This window comes from Festucalex cinctus, chromosome 4 (genome assembly GCF_051991245.1).
Source record: "Festucalex cinctus isolate MCC-2025b chromosome 4, RoL_Fcin_1.0, whole genome shotgun sequence".
NCBI lineage: Eukaryota > Metazoa > Chordata > Actinopteri > Syngnathiformes > Syngnathidae > Festucalex > Festucalex cinctus.
The window spans coordinates 15257370-15282412 of NC_135414.1; the positions used below are offsets into that span (position 1 = coordinate 15257370).

At 37.9% G+C, this 25043-nt stretch overlaps 1 protein-coding gene across 6 annotated transcripts in view; it reads right to left on the bottom strand.

Moving 5' to 3' along the window:
• Positions 1-327: 327 nt before the first annotated feature.
• Positions 328-25043, bottom strand: part of crtc3 (CREB regulated transcription coactivator 3) — a 42158-nt gene continuing 17442 nt past the window's right edge. For 2 of the 6 annotated variants that reach the window (XM_077519173.1, XM_077519174.1), the window contains exons 5-15: positions 22322-22384; positions 18810-18913; positions 17643-17693; positions 17465-17550; positions 16798-16847; positions 16184-16404; positions 12891-13126; positions 10965-11138; positions 10756-10839; positions 8449-8656; positions 328-3484 (exon numbers count right to left, since the gene is read on the bottom strand). In XM_077519173.1, the coding sequence (XP_077375299.1) occupies positions 3279-3484; positions 8449-8656; positions 10756-10839; positions 10965-11138; positions 12891-13126; positions 16184-16404; positions 16798-16847; positions 17465-17550; positions 17643-17693; positions 18810-18913; positions 22322-22384 (1483 nt within the window). In that variant the 3' untranslated portion in view covers positions 328-3278. The remainder of the gene's footprint in view (positions 3485-8448; positions 8657-10755; positions 10840-10964; positions 11139-12890; positions 13127-16183; positions 16405-16797; positions 16848-17464; positions 17551-17642; positions 17694-18809; positions 18914-22321; positions 22385-25043) is intronic. The other 4 variants (XM_077519176.1, XM_077519177.1, XM_077519175.1 and 1 more) reach the window with 3 other exon arrangements.

Sequence of the window (25043 nt, forward strand, 5' to 3'; positions counted from 1 at the left end):
CAAAAGTCCTTTTAATCTAGAAACAGAGCAAACAAAAAAAAAGACCTCAATGCAAGTGATTGAATGATAACAATGATGATAATAGAACTGTTGAGTCTAAAGTAACATATGTTCACTGGTTTTGGCACAACACCATTTTTAACCTTTTTTTTTTTTTTAGTTTTAGTTATTTCATTCATTTCGTTAACTCTAATCACATTGGAAAGTTTATGGCATAGACAAAAGGTTATTAAGTACTTTCTAAGTTCCTGCTTTCTTGTATGAATTAATTTGATGCTGTAAAATCCATTCAAACGGATTCCAACTGTGTTGCATTGATGAGACATATTGAGGTGGGGGAAATTTCATGAAATTAACAGCATGTGGTGTAATTTAATGGGAAACAAGTATCTCCAGTTTTTCTACTAATAAAAGCCCCAAAACAAATGATCACATCAATCATGATTTGTTAAGTTCTTAGTTTCTAACTAATCTTAAAATCTCTACCAGGAGATTAAAGAAAAATTACAAGCTTCCAAATGTGTGAAAATCACCTCAGGTCTTGGGAAGTCCCTTTTGTGTTTCAACATGAATGTGCCTCAAGTATTAAAATCAAGGTCAGGTTGGAAGGCAGGTCCTTTGAAGATGAATGGACAAAATGCTGAAGTCGTTGCTCACGCCTGTGCCTTTACTGCCACCTGACGGTAAAAAAAGGAAACATCACCAAGTAGCATTCTTGATATACACAGTTATGACTTTTATTGTTTATATTAAACCAAAAGGGTAAGCACTAACATATATTAAAAAACAGACAGTTTAATTATATGTGAAAGGGAAAAAAATTAAGATGCAGATCAAATTACAAAATCATAACACTAAGTGGACATTTCTTTAAATAACAGAACTGTACATAATATGTCACTAAAAAGTAAGACACGCTAAACAAAAAAAGTGATACTAAGTGACAAAATAGAATTACAGGCAGCTGATACAAACAACTGAGGCTAAGGGGTAAGCGGTGGCTAGCTGGAATATAAAAAGTACAAATACACATGTAAGGCAGCAGAAGGTAGGCATTTGAGAGACAGAAAGCAGGAAACAGAAAAACACTATAGACAAAAAAGAAAAATACACACAAAAGTGGCTCCATCACTCACATCACAGTCAGCCCACCGTCTCACGCTGTTTACAACATTGGCAGTACAAACGTATATAAGCTCAAACTAAATATAAACTCTGATAAACAATCCCCAACACCCCCTTCATTTTCATCGACACATCATAAAGGTGAAGTTCTTTTGTACCCGTGCATCACCTTCTGACCGAAAAGTAAAACGCAAACAGTGCCATTAAGGGGAGTTCGAAATTTAGTGCCGTTCCTATGGCACTGCAGGCGCTCCAAGTTCTCCAGATGGTGACACCCTGCAAGAGCAGACCCAACACTGTGGACACGGGACACATGTAATATTGAGACTTCACATTATATATATATATTTTTTAAACTGCATGTTTAGTTACACTGCATAGTGTACATGTACCTGTTCAACAGGTGGGAGGGAAAATAAACCAGAAAACAATTGCATAGCTAAAAGAGAAAAGCCACAACAATGCTTTTTATCCATTAAAAATGCAGTCCCTGACTTTCAGTGAAAACAAACAACGGGGCACTCAATGCCCAAAAAAGGTGCAGTTCTCTAAATCAGCTGGTTATAAAAACATCGCAATGGTAAATATGTATACTAGTGGTGTCCAAACTATGGCCGAGGGGCCGTTTGCGGCCCACCATCCATTTTTCAGTGGCCTGTGAAATATACCAACAATGGCATTTAACACAGTTGAAGAAGAAAAAAAAAATAGTTTGGAGATGGTCAAAGTAAGCGAAAAAATAGGTGAAATTATTACAAATAAATTGGTTAATAATATACTGTAGCATTTTTCTAGATATGTAAAAGCACAAATAAATTATTTGTACAATTTTTTTTTTAGGACAAAACAATTTCTCTTCATAATATTTGTGGCCCTTGCGTCCTGATTTTCTGTATGTGGCTCTTAAATGAAAATGTTGGGACACCCCTGCTATATATTTATATATCTTTTATAGTTTTACTATTTAAAAAAAATATATCAATAGTTGCTCCATTAAACTTAAAATTCCCATGAATTTAATGTACACAAGTCTCCCCTTCTTCATAATGGCTTCCTTCAACTTCTTTGGATTGTCAGGTAAAAAAAATATATAAAGAAATCACATTGGAGCAGGTGCGAGACGTGAACCAATCAGTGCAAAAGACGTGAAGTGCAATGTTACACGGTGTCCCGCGTCCACGTGAGTCGTCTGCACTCAGTCACGCACACACATACACAAACGCAAACGCGTGTGGGGGTTACTGTACTGCAAACACAAGTGATCCACAGCAGTACAACGCATGCCCTTTATCACAACATTTAAGCACAGTGCAAGCGCCAGCACAACTTGGTACAAAACTCAAAATACAATACACGGATGTTTAAAAAAAAAATAAAAAAAAAAATTAAAAAGTTATTTCCATCTTTTACAATTGATGCATACAATGTTTCCCTGCTGAGGGGTTATAGAGGCTTTATGCAGCACATTTGAGAATTTTAGCTCTTAGTTATAAATCCAAACATCTATATTCTTTAGTAAAATATCTTTGTAAACAGTTTGCCCTTTTTATTTGTAGTACATTCTAATCATACTAAAATTGCAACTTGTATATGAGTATCTCTCTGCAGCAAACGCCTCCAAAAATAATTTGTTCTCCATTCCAAACGTGATGTGTGATCTTTTTCCATATACGATTGTTCGAGAGCGCGAAGCTGTTTGATCCCTCAGCTGGAAGGAAGCGAATGTTTGACATGCGGAGCACCTCTCATCTGGCATTCCCTCACTTATGGGAGCTGTGAGAAAAGTCAATTGTGTGTTGGCATCTTCGCGGCTCTTCAGCACATTCATGGGATTGCCACGGGATGTAACCTTGGCAACGATGATGCCACGGTTTCCAGGGCTGGCTGTGAGAGAAGGATGGCCCAGACTCCTCAATGGATCGACACACGTGCTTGTTTGAGGGCTTTTGGATGTCAGTGGGTGAGGCGGCCTGGACAAATATGAGATGCCACCTTTGCATGGCGCAGGATTTTTTTAACTTCCAATTTGATGCATTTTATGATTTTTGGTGGCAGTTGGCTGATTGAATACATGCATATTCAGATTCATGCACGTTGTTCTTTCTGCTGCAAGTGTTCATGTTTGCGAGAAAGGGGGATAAAATGTCAAACGTTCAGAGTCTGTCACTGCGGAAAGTATCCTCGACCGACGGGTCCGGCAGCACCATGTCGGGATCGCTGAGCATGCTCAGACCGTCCAGGCTGAGGGGCTCGATGTGCAGCTCGTCCTCCAGCGGGAAGCCTCCTTCCGAGTCGAAGCATTCAGGCACCATCGACAGCGCGCCGCTGATGTCCTTCGACAGACCGGGGTTGGACTCGTCTGGAGGGAGAGAGGGCGACAAATTAAGGTGGTTCAAAGTCACTTCCACCTGCTGCCTCATTGACCTCACGATAAGCCGGACTTAACTCATTTGCTCCCCAAAACGTATAAATACGTTCTATCTTAAATGTTTTAAGTGTCTGTAGAAATAATTGTATATCATAAGTTAGCATACATTTGCTGCATTGAAGAACTGCTTATGCTTGCAATGAAGAATGCTTTGCTTTGCACTCACATTCACATAGCCTAGCCATATGTTATCTTATCATACATTTGCTGCAATGAAGACTGCTCTGCTTGCAAAGAATAATTGTTTTGCTCAAGAAGCTGAAGAACCAAAACATCTAACGCAGCAAAATGGTTCGAGCCAGTCTGCTGAGGTCACCTGTTTTCTGTGAAGAAATGATTGCAAACTTGACGACACGTACTCAGCAATCTTCCACTCACACGCACAACACATAGACAAACAAGTACACTGTGTTCCAACTATGCCTTGCATTTGCATTTTAGCGTTGGAACACCCATGTAACTAGGGGCGTGGAAAACTAAATAAATAGAGAGGGTGAGGAGAGGAATCTTTAGAGAGTGCAGGAGTGAATTGTGTCAGTCAGTTCCTCTCCTCTCTCCTCGCGAGCCCTGAGCTGAGTGTCTTCTCTCCTTTTTTGTCGTGTTTAATAATGTCAAACAGGTAACCCTGACAGTGTCCTAAAGACGTATTTATATGTTTTTTTTTTGTTTTTGTTTTTTTTTTACACTTAGCTATATTATAATGCTAATTGCTGCAAAATGGAAACGGATAGAAATATACTTTTTTCCCTGATGAAAGAAGAGACTTTAATCTTTCTTTTGGTAGGTTCCATTTTTTATAGCAATAGAACACAATATTCTTGTGAGCCTTGCAAAATCAGACAACATCCAGTAAAACAGCCGGGAGTGAATGAGTTAAATGACACGTATCCATTTACAAGTAGCCCAGAAATAATTGCGATCGGTTCATAAAATCTTTGCATATTAAAGGCACATTCCTAATTTCATCCTCTATAATCAGTAAGCACACTTTTTGGGGGGGTTGCATAACAGCCCGACATGACATCCAATTATGATTTACGGTCTTTCATGCCCTTGCTGGTTATTTCTTGACTGCCAGTCTTCTCTGCAAAGGAGGAGGGTTTCTTTGTCATTTGTTTATCAGTCTGTCAAGAATATCACGAAAGTGAGTACACCACTCACCTTTCTGCAAATATTTAATGATATCTGAAGAAATTACACTTGAAAAATAGTCAGTGTACAGCTTATATAACAGAGTAAGTGTATTGTTCCCTCAAAATACAGCCATTAATAGCTAAAGGCCTGGCAACAAAAATGAGTACATCCATAAGCAAGGTTGCCTCTAAATTGCGCGCATGAGTGCAGTGCACCCATCCTCTCAGCACACAGCAAATCACCCTTCTAAAAATATTTCCCTAAGTCTTTTATTTTATTATTATTTTTTTTTTTGTGCAAAAATTACATTTTTGCCTCATGATGCAATTGGTTCAATTTTTTGTGTTTACTGAAAAAAAAAAAAAGACTTGGGCGATTATATTAAAGGGGTGAAATGTCTGCAGCGCCTCAAAATAAATAAATAAATAAATAAATAAAATCCAAATCTGAGCTATATTTACTGTTTTGTATTTTTATATTATCTTCCAATCAAGAAATTGACATCTTTATTTAGCATGTGGTTGACGGAGTGGTAAAGAAAAATGTGCCAACAAAAAAAAAAAGAAAAAAAAAAAAGAGAAATTAAAAGCTTAAATGCAAGGTGAACACCCATGTCATGTAATCATCGTGGGATGGATCGGCTCCGTCCATAATGAATGGGCAACAACTGCACACACAACAGGACACTATTCCCACTTCCTTTACAGTTTCAATAGTAGTTTTAATAGTAATAGACAGTAATGAATGACTTATGTCAATAAATGACTTATGTCATTGTTGCGCTAAAAACGTGATGATTCGTGTGATGAGAGACTTCAGGTGCTGAAGAGTGACGTTACTCACGAAGAATTGATTCATTGAGGGAATTGATTTGTTTTGAGCCAGGCTGAATCGCGGTCAATGGCAGCCTTTCCAGGCCCATTTTGTCTTTCAAGAAAGTGGGTGTGGCTTGCCATGGCCCAACAGGCGGAGGCAATTGCCCCGGGAGCAATTGAGGACACGCTGGAGAGACTATTATAAAGCCGTTTCTCAATTGACCTTACCGTAAACCACGGCCGCATGACCTCTTAAACCAATCAAGACGCAAGACGTCATGTCTGTTTTTGGTATGGACAAACAAAGCAATCCAGCTCCTGGTGGTGCATTGCGTGGTTATCCAAAGCCAAAAAAAAAAATCAATAAAAATGGTTAAACGCCAGTAGTCATGGCTTGCATAAGAGTGATAGCCGTTATCTCGATCAACTAACCGGCGTCCTGCTGTATTCACGGCTTGTGTAAGAGAGTCACAAGAGTCACTGTCTGGTTTATTCCCTTCCCTAAACCCTCAAACAACTACAAAAATTGTCTGCGCTGGATCGAACTTTGTGGAAGACCACACACACGACCAGTCAAATCCCTCCAAAATGACCAGAAACTACTATGTCTGCACTAAGGTAATGTTGTCCATTGTTGCTTTTAGCCAAAGGCTAACCCCGGGTTTTCACTGGAAGCGGTTGCGGTGCGGTTGCGGTGCGGTCCGGCGACGCAAGCAATTAGATTCCATTCATTCGAATGGTGCAGTTTACACCGCTTGCGGGTGCGTTGCGTGTCGACTGCGGAAGGCCTGCGGCGTGCCGCAAGCCTTCCGCAAGGATAGCCTATTTTCTATTTTTGCCGGACGCCGCAGCGGTAGGCCTCCGGCAAATGGCAAGCTAGCACAAAACACATCGAGCGGGACAGGAAGACCGAGGCAGTTTCAAAATAAATTTCCGGTTACCTTTCAGAATAAAACACTCGCCAGCTCCTATTTCGCAAGTTTTTCATCAAAACGTGACGTGGGCGTCGCCGCCGGGCCATGTGCTCATTCACGGTTTAGACACCAGCGAACATGGACGAGGAGAGGTTTATATCGGAGGTGGAAAACCACAAAATAATATATGACACGGCACATCCTTTTTATAAGGACTGTAATGTATTGTGAGTTTGATGTTCGCGATTGCTTGTTGTGCCCGTCTCGCTTGCCGTACTGAGCGGCAGCCGGACGCGGAACACAGAAATAAAGAGTGGACCCGCACTGACCCGACTCTCGTTATTAATATACTTTACAAGGACAACCAAAAAAAGGATGCTGCATGGAATCTCATATCTTTCTGCTTCTCTGTTGAGCAGACTTTCTGTATGTTTGTCGTTGTGAAATGCCACATGATCGCGCGCGCGCGGTCCCGCGAGACACGTTGGGAAGTGGGCGGCGACGGAGCTGCCGGACCGCAGCTGTGCGGAGCCGGTGTGGATTGACAAAAAAATTGACCCGTCCGGAGCACGCAGTCAAGACGCACCGCACCGCAACCGCACCGCAACCGCATCCAGTGAAAACCCGGGGTAACGACAGCTCCGGGTAGCTAACTGTCCACGCGTTTGTTGACTATTTACTATTAATGCCAACAAAACATTGAAACTATGAGGTAATGTAAATTCATTCTTACCCTGCTTGATAGCAACAATGTCCAAAAACTTCGGTTTTTGCTGACAATCAGTTGAAGTGAGTGACTGTCTTTTTCTGACTTCTGCAGCAGCAGACGACGACGTGTATTTTCCTTTTGTTTTTGGGCAAAATTGTGTGGCGAGTTAGTGAATATACCGTTCACACACGCACAAAAAAAAGAAAAAAAAAGAAAAAGAAAAGAAAGCTTGCTTCGAAAAGAGTTATCAGCATTTTGAAAATACCTGACAGAGAAATCACAAGGAAGATCTGACAACTGTTCCATTTCGGTGGATGCACTTCAGCTCATTTCGACCAGTAAATGTCCAGGGGGGCTGCTGCTCGTCGCATTTAGTGGGCAGGGAGGGACGTGCCACGGTTAGGTCAATTTGTATTCTTGTCTTAGTGACCTTGCGAAACATCACCAGTCACAACCTAAATATTTTCTAATTGAAAGTCCAAATAAACCAAGAATGCACAGAATACCCGGATGGTGATGATTTTCTTATGTTGTGTTCTTAGGAAAAACTTGTCGAGTACGTTGTTAAGGAAGATCGTGCTTTGAGAGTTCACAAGACCATACTCCGGCTGCCTCCGCGACCCACACCGGAAGAAAATGGATGGATTGAAGCTTAAAATCCTAATTGGTTTGATTTCTATGCATGAAATTGAAATGCAATGGGAAGGCTACTTATTCTATTCCAAATCAAAGCATGATTTAAAATTCTATTATTCCTTTAGCGTTAAGCCCAGAAATATGTTAAAAAATGTCCTAATTTATCTTTACAAACCCTAACATTTACTTGACTGTAAAGAAATTTGATATTTTCCCCTCCTCCAAAAGTTTTGATTTGGAACGAATGTGCAGTCTTCCTAATAAATTTGTGTGAATTAAATTAAAGCTATTATCTAGTTTCTGTTTAACTTTTCAGTTGGGTTTGCTTCAAATATGTATTAACACCTCTTACATTGAAGAATGGTGCATTGATTTTTCTTTCATTTTTGTTACACTGGAGGTCTAATTTAAAGTGTTCATCACATTTTAATGAAAAGAAAAGCCATTATCCTTTGGCAGACTGCACTTAATAATACACCTGAAAATGTTTCTCTAAATTTTTAAGCATGGTGCACTTTACATTTGACCTAACCTAAAGGTGTATGTATGTATGTATGTATATGTGTGTATATATATATATATATATATATATATATATATATATATATATATATATATATATATATATATATATATATATACACATTACCTTGTGTTGTAGTTTCAACTGTGATGGTGAAAACTCACCAGTAAGTATGATGTTGGGCAGTCCTCTGCTGCAGTTGGAGTACAGCATGTTTGAAGCCATGTGCATGGGGTCATGCAAGCTGCCATGGCTGCCACCCAGCCCTGCGATGGCCGCCTGGGAGGAGTAGAGAGACGATGGAGAAGGGTCTAAGCAAGATCCGCCTGCTGCGGAATTCATCGCATTTTCCAACAGACTAAACTGGTCCGACTGGCCAGCAGATGGTTGAGAAGAGGGGGCAGAAAGCAGAAAACAAAGTATCTCAGTATTCAATGTTTCCTCTAACAATCAATTACAATGAAAACAATCATTTAAAACATTGCATAGTCATCCGTATGACAATGTAAGACTTTCTTTTATTAAAAATTTTCATGGTTCACATGTCATTCAAATGACATTTCATCATTCTCATACATACATCGTAAAATTACGGCTTGATTTTACAGCTGTGAATATTTATTCTTTCCACCTTAACTCTTTGACTGCCAGTCGTTATAAAAACAAAACAAAAAAATCCACAGTGCCAGCCGCTTTTGAGCATTTTAACTCATCTTTCAAGGCAAAAAGAATATTGTTTGCCTTTACTACATGTACAATGTGGCTACTCAATGAAAGATCGCATTCCATTCATTGGAATTTTACTAATCATCATGAAACGTCTTTGGCAGTCAAAGAGGTAATATGGGAATACAACGAATACAATACAGTAATTAAAACTCCCTACAAAATGAATACCGCTGTGCACCTTTATGATATCTAACAAAGAAAGCTATAAATGCGAAATAAAGATGGAATGAATACAAAAAAATGATTCACAGCTCAACATTAGATAAAAGATTGTAGTACTTGTGTAATCCATTTCCCCCATTTTGTCAGAAACACACGTTGTTGTAGTCTTATTGCAAAAGTATTTCTGACCATCTTGTCAAGTCATTCATCAATCACAGGTTTCCCTAATCTAAAGCACCTCCTTGTAATGCCCGTCCTACAGGCAGCACTAAGAATTTGAAACAGGAATTTATCATTAGAGGGCAAATGTCCTGGTGCCATATCCCCGAGATAGAGGGAAACTAAATTGAATGGAAAATTAATGGGTAATATTTGATGCATATTTTCATAGACGACCTGCCGAAAGGTAAGATTAACTCATGGAATCAGTTTCCATGAGTTACATGTACATACCTCGTTTCTGACATTTTCTGAGGGGCTATGATTGAAAGTAAGAATTTGTGTTTTGGAAACAGTTCGTTTATAACCTCCATTTTTTTTTTTTTTTTTGTCCCAAAACTGAAAATAAATTGCTCTGGCTCAGAAAACTTAACACATCATCAGCAAACAAGGAAATCTATTGTTCTCCTTCTTCAATATCAATTCCTTCAATCTTGATATCTTTATTCTGAATAATCCACTGGCTAGAGGGTTCAATAGGAATTGTGACTAAGAGGGGACTATTTGGACAAAATTGTCTTGTTCCGCGGTCCAGTAAAAAGGAACTTGAAACCCATCTATTAATCTTTATTATCGCCCACAGGCTATCACTGAGAGTTTGTATTCTTTGAACAAATGAATTATGGAAACAAATGTTTCTTTTTTAACAAACCAGGCTTCTTAAAAGTGTTGTTTTAGCTGGCAAAGTTGCTAGTGGAGTTTTTTTTTTAAGCTATATTCGTCTCACAGCCCATAATCTCACTAATGCAGCAGAGCCCAACAATTCCGATAATTTATTCTAAGAACAAGTTACTATACCTTTAGTAAAATATAGAAAGGTTGTCATTATTATTATTTTAAATGATACAAGTAGGTTAGTTAAGTAAAGCCAATAAATATTTTTTTTTGGTTTTCAACATTTTTTTTTAAAATTTGATTAAACATTACTGCTAAAAATGCACTTCCAATAAATGTTGGCAAAACCGGTTAGCATTTTTATGTTGCTGAATGTAGCTGAACAAAGCGTCAATCAGCAACAAATGTACAGTACATGCAGTAATACAAAAGTGGCCAAACATTGGTTTTGAGGATCACAAAAATGTTTTTCAAATTATTCATTGTAGTTTCTAGGCAGAAATTTTTATCTCATCCAATTCTTGTGGTCGACTTAACCTTGTTAAGCCGATTTTTTCCCTACCAAGCTCAAGTAGTAAAACCAGCTGTTCTTATTCAGGCGAGCAGTGTCCACACATTTGGCTGTATCACTTAACCAGATAACTATTTTTCTCAATAAATGTTCACAGTTCAGTATTTTTAATTTTTTAAACTGTCAAAGCTGCTATTTATTTACAGCCCATGTCCGTCCATCGTTACAGATCTACCTGGTACGGGAGGGTTTTGTTGTGGCGACTGGAGAATTGTTGCTCCATGAATGAGTCACTGAAGAGCGGTGCAAAATTGTTGTGCTGTAAGGAATGAAAAGTGACATTGTTCAGAAAAAAGTCATTAATTTCTAACTGTCGAGTGACCAGTGACATGTATTATGTGTATAATATTGTGATGGAGAGTAGACCATCTTCCTGCTACTGACTTGGCTTGGGTTGAAGTCGAGTGAGACGGTTTGCAGAGGGGAAACAGGCTGATGTTGATGCTGGTGCTGCTGATGGCACTGGAGCGCCTGGTCCATTGCATGCTGGGATTGCTGGTAGAGTGGATAGGGAGGTGGTGGCTCCCTTGGCATGTTGCTGGTATCTAAAGCGACTCCCTACATCAGAAAAACAAGCCAGCAGGGGTCACTAGTGAATGATAAGAAGTTCATTAAGACCTAAAGAGGGGATCTTCTGTTTTTCAGTGGGCCCCACATATAAGATTCTGAGATTACAAATGTTTTGTTAAATATTTATGGCCCGAAGTGTTTTACATACAAATAGTTGCTTTAATTATGACTATACTACTGCATTAGCATCGGTTTGTGATTAACGACGTTCCAACGTATGTACAAATTCAGGTTACACCAGCAGTGGCGAGATCCGGTTCTCAAGGGCCGGAGTCCTGCAGGTTTTGGACATTTCCCTTCTTCAACACAGCTGATTCATGATCAGCTCATCAGCAAGCTCTGCAGAAGCCTGATAACGAGCTTGTTAGTTGGAATCAGCTGCACTTCGAGTAGGGAAATCTATAAAACCTGCAGGACTCCAGCCCTCGAGGACCGCAGTTTGCCAGCCCTGGGTTACACAGACACTGGAATGGAACTCTACAGCAAACCAAACCTAGTGAGATTGGTGTTGCTCAGGTTTCAGGTAACAACCAATCACAGGTCGGCTTCAGAAAACAGGTGAGGTGTGATAGGTCATTCTTTGAGCCCTGAGCAACTGTGATGTCATCTTTAGTCGACAGTAAGCGGAAAAATGGCCACCCCGGAGATAGTTAAAATTGGCTGGATTTTGCTTCATAACGCTTATCACAAATATAATCTTAATCAGAATGTCATGTTTAGACTAGTTGTGACAGTCACATATAACATATTATTGTCAAGAAATGTTTAAGGTTGACTTCCACATTAAAATAAGAACATTCAACTTCTGAAACCCCAGTTCGGGGCCTTTGACTGTTTGGTTAGTCATCTTAAAATGAGGAAAATGTTTGTTTTAAGCCTCACAGTACTTAAAACTGTCTGTTAACACTCCATGCCAAGACTGATTGATCAAATAAGATAATTAAGTAATAAGTACGGGTGTGAATTGCCTAGTATCTGGCGATTCGATCTGTATCATGATTCATAGGTCACGATTGGATTTGATATCGATACGAATCTGTAAGTCGATTATTGCGATTTTTTTTTTTAACTCAAATTTAGAAAATACTAATCAGTAAACTTGTCCATGTACACTGTAACATTTGTATGATAATGTATTTAACTGAAACTTCAAAACTGTATTTAAAACAGGTTGTAATCTGTTTCATGTTTGAACAGCATTAAAATGAAATATGAAGGCTTAATTTTTCATTAATATACCATTCTCCCATGCTTGAAGTGTGAACCCTAACCTTATGTAAGACTTTTTGTTGAATATTTCCATGAAAAATTGATGTTTAAATATCGATTCGGACGCATTTTGAATCGATTCAAGAATTGCACACTGTAATATCACGATATATTGCAGAATCGATTTTTCTTAACACCCCTAGTTTAAAAGTATCAGAATTACCTTTTCTGATCATTTTATTTTAAAAGTAAAAATAAATTGGCAGAACAAAATAAGCAAATTTCGGTTAAACTTGAGAAATTATATCTGACTTAAGATTTGAATTTTTGCAATGTAAGGTCTTTTGAGTTTTAACTTCTATAGTCATATTTTCACATCAGAAATGATATCCTAGACTGTTTTTTGAAAACACAGGCCAGATGTTTTTAAAGCCATTAATTTATCAAGCATTTAATTAAGTTGTTTGAGTATTTCCACTCAAATAAATGTTACATTGCCACAGTATTTCTTAAAATGTTTGGTATGTGTACCTGTGTGATGGGAGACAAGGATGGGGACATGGTGGGAGACAACTGCTTAGACAGACCCCGGCGCTGCTCAGCACCAGGAGACAGGGTGAGGGGGCTGATGGGTGCTGGTCTTCGCCGAGGGGAGTTACCAGAAAGACGCAGAGAAGAATTTATGGAGGGATTGCTGAGAGAAGACTGCAGTTGGCAATTGTTGAGGGAAGCTTGAATTGTGGGGTTACTCAGAGAAGAGGACAGGCCTGCAAAACATCAAACCACTGATTAGCCATAGTCATGTTCCCTTCATATGTTCTAGAGTGGTTGGATCAGAAATGTAAATACTGCATAAATAATGTCAGGGCGGCACTGTGCAATCCCGGAATGATACTCAACAAACAACAGTGATTTTACCAGGAGCACATTGTGACAATAGCAGCACCAAATGGATTGCACTCAACCAAACCGCGTTGCTTGGTAGAAATGCAATTTAACAAAGCCATGAAACCGTGGCAACTGAAGGCCTTTGGAATCCCAGAGAAACTGTGGATACTGCAGTTTAATGCATTATGTATTACATTTCCGGCATGCTTTCCAACACCACGCCAACACCACCAGCCCATATTGTGTCAGTGGGGATTTTTACTGTGTGATCGGGAGGAGAGTAAGGCAGGCAAAATGAGTGAGAAGAAAAGAGCTCATTGTAGGGACCAATGGGTCAAAAGTTCCCGTGTCCCGGCTCACCCTGGCTGAACTGTGTTCTGCCACACAGACTCAAACTACGGAGACTCAGAGGGCGCCGGCGTGGCAGCTCAAGTACAAAGTGGGAACATTTATGACAGAGAGATCATTCAGTGAGCTTAATAGTCGGCTGGCAGAGATAAACATCTCAAGCTAAAAAATGCGAGCAGGGGTTAGTGTGAAATCACCCAGCAGAAACTGGCTGGAAGGAGAGGAACTCACAAAAAAGAGAGTGGGGAAAAAAAAAAGGTATGTGAGTGGCCAAACTGTGTCACATGTATTATGGGAATGGGACTAAAAAGGACAGGACACTATTGTCTCTAGTAGCATGCATGACATTTTTTAGGGGTTGTTTACAATCTTATAGTCACTTCTAACTAAAGCAACACGCCACTAAAAATTAATTGTCCTTCATTCGATTAAGCAGTGTGTATAATCAATAATAGTGTAAATATCAATGGCATCTGAGTCTTTGAAAAAAGTGGAATGCAATTAAGTAGCAACACTGACTGTGCAAGGTACAGCAATCGAAAGGACTTATGAAATAAAGTTTTTAGGTATTATTATGAACACTTAACATGGAAATCACATATAGAATATGTCAAATCTAAAGTATCTCAAACTGTAGCGGTTTTACACAAGGCTAAAGAATCATTGAACAAGAATGCTTTGTTATTGTTATATAATTTTATATATATATATATATAATATATATATATATATATATATTTTATATATATATATATAATATATATATATATATATATATATATATTATATATATATATATATAATATATATATATATATATATATATATATATATATATATAATATATAATTCATTGATTGCTCCATACCTGACCTATTGCATTGAAGTGTGGGGGTGTGCAGCCAAAACCTACACCGATTCCATCTTACTTTTACAGAAACGTGCAATTCGTGTCATTTGCGGTTGCGGATACAGAGACCACACTAATCCATTTATACAACTAAAAACTTTACAATTTAATGAATTGATGGCGTTTAAGTCTTCAAATTATGCCCATCATGAAATTTTACCAGTTAATATACAAATTGAAATTTAAAAAAGGGAAAGTGAGTACAAAGTAAGAGGAACAGATATTTTCTCCAAAACAAAATATAGAACAAAACAAAAAGAACGATGTATTTCAACTCACAGTGTCAGTTTATGGAACAATCTGGATTGTAAAACAAAATAATCTCAGTCTATCTGTATTTTTAAAAACTTGGCAAAAGCTCAATTACTGGAAACATACATATAGTACAAGGACATGCTGCTGAATTATTTAACAGGATTGTTATATTGAAAGCGTCTTGACCGCTTGCTGTCATTTATTCTGTGTTGAGTATTTTTTGTTATTGTTGTTGATCAGGAGCAGATAACACAAGCTTTACCTCTTTCTGTCCATTTTCATTTCTTTTTTTAATGGAATGATATAAAATTGAATTGAACTGAATAGAATTGAAGTAGCCTGTGCAACACCATCTTGGCACGTGATCACTATATGACATTGTGCATGGCACTACTTCATACTTGATTTGTTTCGTCAATTTTGCTATAAAAATGTTGAATGGTATCGCCAAGTATTGCCATCCAAAAAACGTATGGCGTCATACTATTTATTTGAGAAAGAAAAAAAAAAAAAAAACATTTACAGCGGCACCTTACCTTATGAACTTCAACAAACCCAGAACACAACACTGTGCAGAAGGTAGCCAAGATGGCAGCATCATATTTCTTCCATGGCCTAATCTTTTTGACAGGGCTGTTTTAGAAATTAGAAGCTACACACTGGATTGGTTGGGCTTACATAACTTGTTGATCACAGAAACCTTTAATAGTTGATGAGGAAAGCATCTATTTATCCATTATCTGGTCTGGTTGCCTGTCAGTCACAGGGGATATGTAGGCAAACGCTTACTGACATTCACATTCACACTTATGGACTATTTTGTGTGATCTACGGGCGGAGCGCCAAATCTGTCTGCCTGCGCCTCAATCAAAATTGCTTTATATGACCTGAGCCACAAGTTAGATCTGATTTTACCAAGTGTAAAATATAGTCTATTTTTCATCACCAAATCGCTAGATGCACTGCTGGTGGGTGTCATTTTTTGCGATGGTTGGTCCAAGTCAAGTTTATATGCAGCACGCATTGTGCGGCAGCACGAACATGTACAGTGTGTTTGTCGAATGTGGGAGGAAGCCAGAGTACTTGAAGAAAACCCATGCAAACATGGAGAACATTCAAAACCCACACAGGCAAGTGTGAAGTCCAATACTTCTTGACTGCTGTTCTAACCACAATTCGCTGTGTAAGAAAACATGTCACATGGTCTCTGTACAGTAGATGGAGGACTGGAATGTCACACTCTCTGCAAGCTTGTTTAGTTTACTGAATCAACAATGATCATAAACATATGGCACATTTTCAGAATTTCTCCGACAGCTGCGTGGGTGGGAACACACCAGTTCATCTACGGTACTGATACCTGCCAATGCCTCATAAAAAAACTCTTGTGTAAATGGTGGAGATCTGGAGAGCTTCAACTCACCCTGTGAATTGCTAATGCCAAGATGCATCATGGCAGCCGGTAAATTTCCAGTACTGCTACCTCCGTTGAGGTTGGGGTATCCGCCACTGTCCTCGGGGTCCAATGGAGTTGAAAGAGGTGACGGGAAGTGCAGATTGGTGAGATCGGGTAAGGAGCCTCCTGTATTTAATGAACCCTGGTAGTGGGAGAGACCAGGGTTTTGCTCCGGAGATGGGAAAATACTGCAAGAAAAAAAAAAAATCTTACATAATCTTGCTTATCCATGGCATTGTAACAGTTGAATCTTTCCCAGCTGACTTCGGCGGGCAAAAGATGGACGTCGTATATTGCTTGCAAGTCAATTAGGATGCACATAGAAAGCAATTATTCAGTGACATTTAGACCTATGTGCACTCTAAGTCCTCAATAAACCAAGCATTAAAACCACACAGCGCTGGATTTGAAGACACAACTAACTGCTGCTAACCAAAAACTACAGGGGTAGTCAATCCAAAAAAATGTTTTTTACAATAATATGTTCTATGCACCGCCACTGGTCTAAACAGGGCATTCTGATTAGTATTGTTTGTGGAATATGTGTATGTTTGTGTGAAAAAAATGTATAAAACACTTACTTGATACCAGGCACTTCACATGATTTAGGCCTCGATGCGAGAGACTGGGCCTGAAAAAGAAATGTTTTCAATTCGAGTAACACATAAGTACTGTATGTACTCGTTCAGTATACAGTATACTTCTCCAAGTGAAGAGCTGCGGTCTAGTGAAGTGAGTTGGTAATATGTGAAAAAACAAATATATAATCGCATCACTATGGTTATGAAAATAGAGTACAATAAGGTGACATCACTTTTCTTATTCTTTCTCCTAAAAATAGATTTCCGATTAACAAAAACCATCAACCACAATCTCGTGTGGGAAAATATTTTGTGTCATACACGACTTGATGTTGATTGTATAGGGCAATAGGGTAAAACCTTTTTCTTTACCTTCATTTTACCTATCTGCAGTGTGAATGAGGTGGGGACAACTATTTTCAGAGATCTACAGTAAAAACCACCATAATTGTATTTGTATTGCATTTTCTCCATAATGGTTTCCTCATCATTGTTTTCGGATTCTGGAAACCAAGTCATTTCAGACTCCTGTTTTGGAAGATACATTAATAATTACGGATGAGGATCAAACTAAGTCCCATGGTTTTCATATTTATGTATTTATATGGCATTAGTAGATTTTAGAAAGCATCAACACAGCACCAAGTACAGTATACACCAAACTCACCTTCTTGGCCTCCCACAGCTGCTTGGGGAGAGGTTTATTGACACCTATTAGACCCTCCTCATTAGGCAGGGAGGGGAAAGAAAAGACTGCAGAAAGGAATACAAAGTTGAATTATTGATTTTCTGCAGAGTAATACACACCTATTACATATATAATGTGTAAGGAACATACTACTTACCGTCTCCAGACCCATCCACCTCTGCCTCATTTACACTAGCTGTATGCCAGCCTCCATGAGAAACACATGTAAACAAGCAGAAAAAATGGGAAAGGTAGAGATAATCAATAGAGAAATGAGAAAGAAAAGAAAAAAACAAATAATGTGTGTTCTTCCCATTCAAAGCATGCAACATATAGGCCGAATAATCTCAGAAGTGGCGCGACAAGGGTGTGTGTGAATTTGCTGGCTGGTTAATTAATTTAAATACATGTATAAGTACAGGCAAACTTATTACTACTGGTTAGTGACAATCACAAATGCATGCAGCACAACTTCATGTAAATATACATAAACCATAATACACACTGCAAAATTCAGCTATCTAACCTAGACTTAAACACTTATATCAAGCCATAGTCTTATTTGTCTTCTTTTGAGAATTATATACTAGGCAAACGCAGAATTTCCAAGATTATTAATCTTGTTTTAAGATTATTTGTCTTTTATTTGTCACTGAGTTTGTAAATCTTAAAATTGGTTAATTTTTATGCAATAAGCTAAAATGCTGTAAGAGTCTGACAAGTTATTTTTACTTAAAATAAGACTGTCAGATAAGATCATTCTGCTTATTTTAAGATACTTATTACTTAAGCATCTTATTTGATCAAGCAGTCTTAGCTTTGAGTGTTAACAGCCAGTTTTAAGGACTCTGAGGCTGAAGACAAATATTTTCCACATTTTAAGATGACTAAACATCAAAGGCCCTAATCTCTCTCTCTCTCTCTCCTATTCAAGAATGGCACACAACTGCTGAACAACCAACATTGATAGCAAGAGGTCATTTACCACCACCACCCCCGCAAAAAAAAAAATCAACTAAATTCATATTTTTATTCTGATACTAAGCTTGTTCTGCAGGTCATTCAAAATCGTATATGTTGTCGTACAGAGCAGTATAAGACGCGGCGCAAGCAGAACATAGTCATGCCTGCCATCTAGTGGTGAATGTTGATATTACAACTTAAAACCATACAGCGGAAACCCACTAGTTGTGTGCAAAAATCTGCATATAACTGACAGCCATTGAAAATGCACTGGGATTTATTGGTGGTGTTTTTTTTTTGTTTTTTTGGTAATTCCCCAATGTCTGCCCAAGGTCAGTGACTGTGTGAGTGCTACTCTCACCATTGCGCTGTGGGGGAACTCGACCCATCTGCTGGTTCACGCTGAAGGGGTCCTGTGGGTTTGGGTTCATCACACTTGTATGAAGAGCAGAATCCGAGTTGGTTCTGTGTAGGAGGATGAGGACAAATATTCAATGTGTTCTAGCACCTTGGACAGAGGCAGATGACTTCCTAGGGCCATAAATTCAGTGAGTCATTTTGCTTCCTCCGCATTTATCTGTATGCTCAGACTGACCACATAAAAAAACAACAGGAAAGAAATCCTGCAAAATATAATGAAAGATTGTGTGGTATGTGTACTGCTGGTGGTACATAGATCTCCACATGGTGATGACAGCCATTGACATGTACAGTACCTGCCCAGGTAGCCTACATACTGACATAATCTATGACAGTGATTGATTTAGCAACATAATTTTTGGCATTATGAGATAATTTATTTTATACTTTACACATTTTTATCTTTTGAAAACCATCAAGTTGCCTTTTAACTGTGTACAGTGCATCTCAAAAGTATTTACAGTACTTTCAAATTCCATTTCCCCCCAATAATGACAAACCCCCCCCCCCAGGTTTTTTCTTTTCAAATCTATTAGAAACAACAACTAAAAATCCTATGTACAATAGTATTCACAGCCTTTGCTAGGAGGCACAAAATCATGTTTCCATTGAAGATCCTTGAGATGGTTTAGCAGCTACATTAGAGTCCTTCTACTAAACTCATTTGATTGCACATGATTTGGAAAGGCACACACTGTCTTTATAAGATCCTTCAGGTGACAGTGCAGGTCAGTACACAAATCATGCATGAAGTCAAAGTATTTGCCTGTAGAATTCTGAGACAGCATTGTCTCAAAGCACAAATCTCAGGAAGGGTAGAGAGTGGACAAATTTCTGCTGTTTTTCCAATGAGCACAGTGGCCTCCATCTTTAAATGGAAGAAGATCCAACCCAGCAGGACTCTGGTCAGCCGGCCGTCTAAACTGAGCAATCCGTGGAGAAGTGCCTTTGTCTTAGAGGTGACCAAGAACCCAGTGGTCAGAGGAGAACCTTCCATAAGGACAACAATCCCTGCAGTCTTCCACCAATCAGGCCTGGATGGTAGATTGGCCAGATGGAAGCCACTCCGCCACTGCTTAGTAAAAGGCACGTGGCGGCCTGCCTTTAATGTACCCGAAAGACTCTTAGACTTAAGAAAACATATTCTGGCCTAATTAGACAAGGAGTCAACTCTTTGGTATGAATGCCAGGCATCAAGTTTGGAGAAAAAGAAACCAGGAACCACTCATCACCTGATCAATACCATCCAACCAGTCAAGCATGGTGGTGGCAGCACCACGTGGGGATAATTTTCAGCGTTAGGAACTGGGAAATGTTTTAAGTCAGGACACTGAAAATAAGTACCGGTACGTATTTATTTTTTGGTTCCACATGATTAAAATGTAGTTAGAATTAAGTCATTTCCCTCAGCTTTTCCTGGAAAATAATCAAATAAAATGCGTTAGCTTATCACAGTTCAATCAAATGCAACATGTGTACAAGTTCAAATTAAGGAAATTCAAAGGACTTGTTTTCTGTGTATGCGTGTAAGAAAGACTTCTTTTCACTTGTGTGTTACTTTTCCTGAAAACAGGCATGAACGTTTTGGATAGAGTAAGGATTTTCACTTGTAGCAATGCATACACAGCATGTTTAAATGTAAAATAAAATCATATTCATGTTCAAATTATATAATGTTCATGTCTGCTAGTGTCCTTCCTTTTAAATGTATTATTTTTTTTTTTCTGTAATCATCTGGGCCTACTATCCTACTGTATTTTAATGTTAGTCATCATGGTGTTACTTCGAGTGCTAAATATTATTTTAGGTGGTACTTGGTATTAAAAATTCAACAATCATGCCAAAGGTCTATAAATGATACAGATGTATTTTTGGAACAGAATTACATAACTGGGACCGTCAAATGTGAATGACACTGAAATACACAGCAAAAACATTACAATTTAATTGTCTCCCATTTTATTATTAACACTCATTGACTGCCAAAGACGATTAATAACGATTAGTAAAATTACGATGAATGGAATGCGATATTTCCTTTAGTACCCACATTGTATATGTAGTAAAGGCAAACAATATTCTTTTTGCCTTGAAATATGAGTTAAAATGCTCAAAATCGGCTGGCACTGTTTTTTTTTTTTGATAACGTATGGCAGTCAAAGAGTTAATGAACTGAGTACAGTTAATTTTTTTATTAAAACTATTAAAAATGTATGTCACTTCTGTTTCTTTATCGCAAGGTTTCCTCAATATGTCAAAATCTCAGGCTTTTATAGCTAGGTAGATGGAGTCTATTTGGACAATGTAGGATGATCTAGGATGTCTCCATGACATTTTCAGTGATGTTCAACTAGAACAAATAACGGCTAATGATAAGATTTGGGTTTTTGAGAAAAACCTATTCTGTGAAACATGACAGAAGCTCGGTTATGATCTGGGGCTGCTCCGCTAATCTGGCACAGGGTTTTCTTGAATCTGTGCAGGGTACGATGAAACCTCAAGACTAGCAAGACATCCTACAAAGAAATGTGCTGCTGCCTACTGTCAGAAAGCTTGGTCTCAGTCGCAGGTCATGGGTGTTCAAACAGGACAATGACCCAAAACACACAGCTAAACAGCACCCAAGAATGGCTCATTGCAAAACATCGGACAATTCTACAGTCACGCGGGCTTCTATGAGCCATGACCTAAATCCTATTGAACATCTGTGGAAGGCGCTGCAACATGGCGTCCTTCAAGCCTTATAACTGGAGCAGTTTGTTCATGATAGTTGCAGAAAGTTTCACTGACATTTACAGAAATCTTTTAATTGCAGTGATCGCCTTAAAAGGCTAGCCAACAAAATATCAAGTAAAGTGTACCATTATTTTGTCCAGGTCAGATTAATTTGTTTGTTTTTTTATATTAGAAATTGGTTGGACCACAATAATAAACGATGAATAATTTCCCTGGACGGTTACCAACAATCTTGTGAGTCAGTTCAAAAGACAGTTGAATGGAGTAGTTTATAGAAATCAAAATGCAATCATAACATTGTTTAGACAACAAATAAAGAGAATGACAGTATCAAAGTGTAAATCTATGCTGGATGCTAGCTTGGAGAAGGCCTTGACTCTAAAGCTGTGTTAGTAAGAGAGAAATAAGTGATTAAGTCTCAGCTTCCAAACTGCGTAGAAGGTTGGGAAACAAATGGGAGAAAAAAAATACTGAACAAATCATCAAAAAAAAAGACATTAGTTGAGACTTGGTCGCATTCCAGTACTACGGAGGAAAGAGAAAGCTTTTGTGATGTTAGAAAAGAAGCAGAGGTGATAAAAAGAATTGAAAAGCAAGACACTAGCCAAATGAGATGGCAATATGACAACATGGTGGTGGTTATGTGAGCGCGGGATGAAGCAGTCACCAGAGACTAGAGCAAAGTGATGATAGAGGGGCAGAGAGGTCAAGTGTCACCTGTTGAGTTGTGATACTAATCTAAACCCAGGGCGCTTTTCCTCACTCCACGGGGGCTGATCCCTTCAAAAGAAACAAATGTATTTGGAGTTAGGCAGAGATCTGCGGTTGGAGAGAAATTGCATTGGCCGCTGTTGATTACTTGTGCTGTAGTGCAATCAACAGAGACTGGTACACAAATTGCCAGGTTTTACTGTTGTTGTCACAGAAATACAGTACAGACTATAGCACAGGCTAACTGACATGCCCATGTGGCAAGGACAACTCTACCATCAACAGAAACGGTTAGAGAAAGCGTGAACATTAGCTTAGCATCATCGTAGGCACGCAGCTCAATAGGATAGTGTTGTATCGACCAGTTCATAGCAAGTTGTGCCCGTTTTGCGTCTTGCGTTATGTGGCACAAACAAGATCACAGCCAATAAATCAACCCATAATTGGAATTACAATTTCAATTAATGACAAAAGGTTAGAAAACAACAATTGTAGATTTATTAAGATCTCCACAGTATGATGCGGCCACTCCCATGTTCCATACTGGAGACTGGGGATGGGTAGCGTTCAAATTTTAACAATACAACAACTTTCAACGATACTACTGATCGATCCGGCACTTTCAATAATAGTAACAATTAATAATGCTAATAATAATAATAATAATAATAATAAATTTATTTATGTAGCATCTTTCAAGCAATACAGCACAAAGTGATTTACACATAAATAAAAACAGCCATAAGGAAATTAGTTATCGACAAGATGAATATAATAAAAGAAAACATACGCAAATACTAGTACAGTAGAAGAATTTAAACTAAAAATCAGCAAAAGCAAGCCTTAAAAAGTGAGTCTTTAAAAGCAACTTAAAAGATGCTAAAGACTCTGCATTTCTAATATTGTTTGGGAGGTTGTTCCAGAGTCTCTGATCCTTAAAAGGTCAATGTATTCTTATTGGTACTTTTTTCTGACATTGGGTTTGCCAGACTGCCAAATATTCTCCTAATTAATGATTTAGTTTTCACCTTTCCTACACACGTATGAATATTAATAAGTATTATTTATCAGAGCACACCTTGCAAAAAAACAATGCCCAATTCATTTTCCTTAATTCCAACATGAGCAGGTAATCATATTGCTGGCATAGGGCTAAAACCTCATAAGTCACAATTAGGTACATTTCATATTTTTTTCTACAAGTGTGGGTCTTATTTTCACAAATTATTGACCAATCTAGAGTGTTGAAAATAGCTTGCTGACGTAATGTTAATGGTTGAACAAACATACTGTTTTTGGGGGGTCTTCTGAAAAGTGATTATATTTTGGATGTACAAGGGTTCGGCCCAACACTAGCGATATACAAGAAGACTTCTGATCTTAAACAACATTGATATTTCACATTTAATATATTATCTTCCATTTTATATTATAACAAGGTATTCAATGCTGAGAGTGTTTTTGTTAAGTGATTGAGGCAGTTCACATCCAAACAGCAGCTCTGGAAGGCTATTCTAATATCCTGGAAATAAGTTCAAGCAGAAGTTGCCCAAAAACTCAAAAGTTCAATGGATAGAAGAATTGTGAAGCTGCTATCAAATAATAGTTCCCGTGTTCAAATTTAACTTGACCTGTTAAGAAATTTTTTGCTGGAAATAGCTTTGGATTTGAGCAAGTACAACTGCTGCAAATTCTGCAGTACTACTGCTGCAAATTCAACATATGCCTATTTACAGTTGCTATAAAATGTCTTGAAACACTGCTTAGCATAATTTGAAGCAGTGATCTTTTTTTTTTTTTTTTACAAAAACTGCATATTTATTTTAACAGATACCAGTTGATCAGTTCAAAATCATTCAAATTATTCTGTTGCAAGTTAATGACTAGAAAATCAGCTGAGAATCTGCATCATTTGCATAATAATTTGGAACGCAGCGTATAATAGTCGTTAATGGCACTACTAGAGTTGTATTTTTGTTAAGTCGACGGTCTCGACACTAATGTAGTAAAAGCTGCGTCATCCTCAACTAGTTGCTGATCATTTTTCAGTACAGTGCTCAAATAGAAACACATTTAAAACAAAATCACAGGAGGAAAGAATGTGTTGCAGTTGAATGAAGTTATTTTAGTTAAAAACTAATGAAAAAAACCCAATAAAATTTAAAAAAAACAATTGTTAATGAAATTAAATAAAAATGCTACATGATTTTATGTTTACAAAGCTAACTAAAACAAACCATAATTGATGAACACTTAACATGGAAATCACATATAGAATATGTATGTGGATTGTAAAACAAAATAATCCCTGTCTATTTCAAATCTATCTTCAAAAACCTGACAAAAGCTCAATTACTGGAAAGATACATATAGCACAAGGACATGCTGCTTAATTATTACATAGAATTGTTATATTGAAAACATTTTGACCGCTCGCTGTCATTCACTTTTTGTTAATTAATTTTGTTGTTGTTGTGGTTGATTAGGGGCAGATAACATAAGTTTGACTTCTTTCTGTCCCCTTTTATCTTCTTTTTTTTTAAGGAATGGAATTTAAAAATAAATAAATAAATAAATAAATAAATAGAAGAAAAATTTAAAAATTTAATTATAGCAAAAATGTCCTTCATTTTAGTCTTTGGTAATTAATTCCTGAGCCTTTGGGGATGATTTTAAATGTGATTTTTAAGTATATTTATTATGATATTAACCGGAATAAGGACGTTTG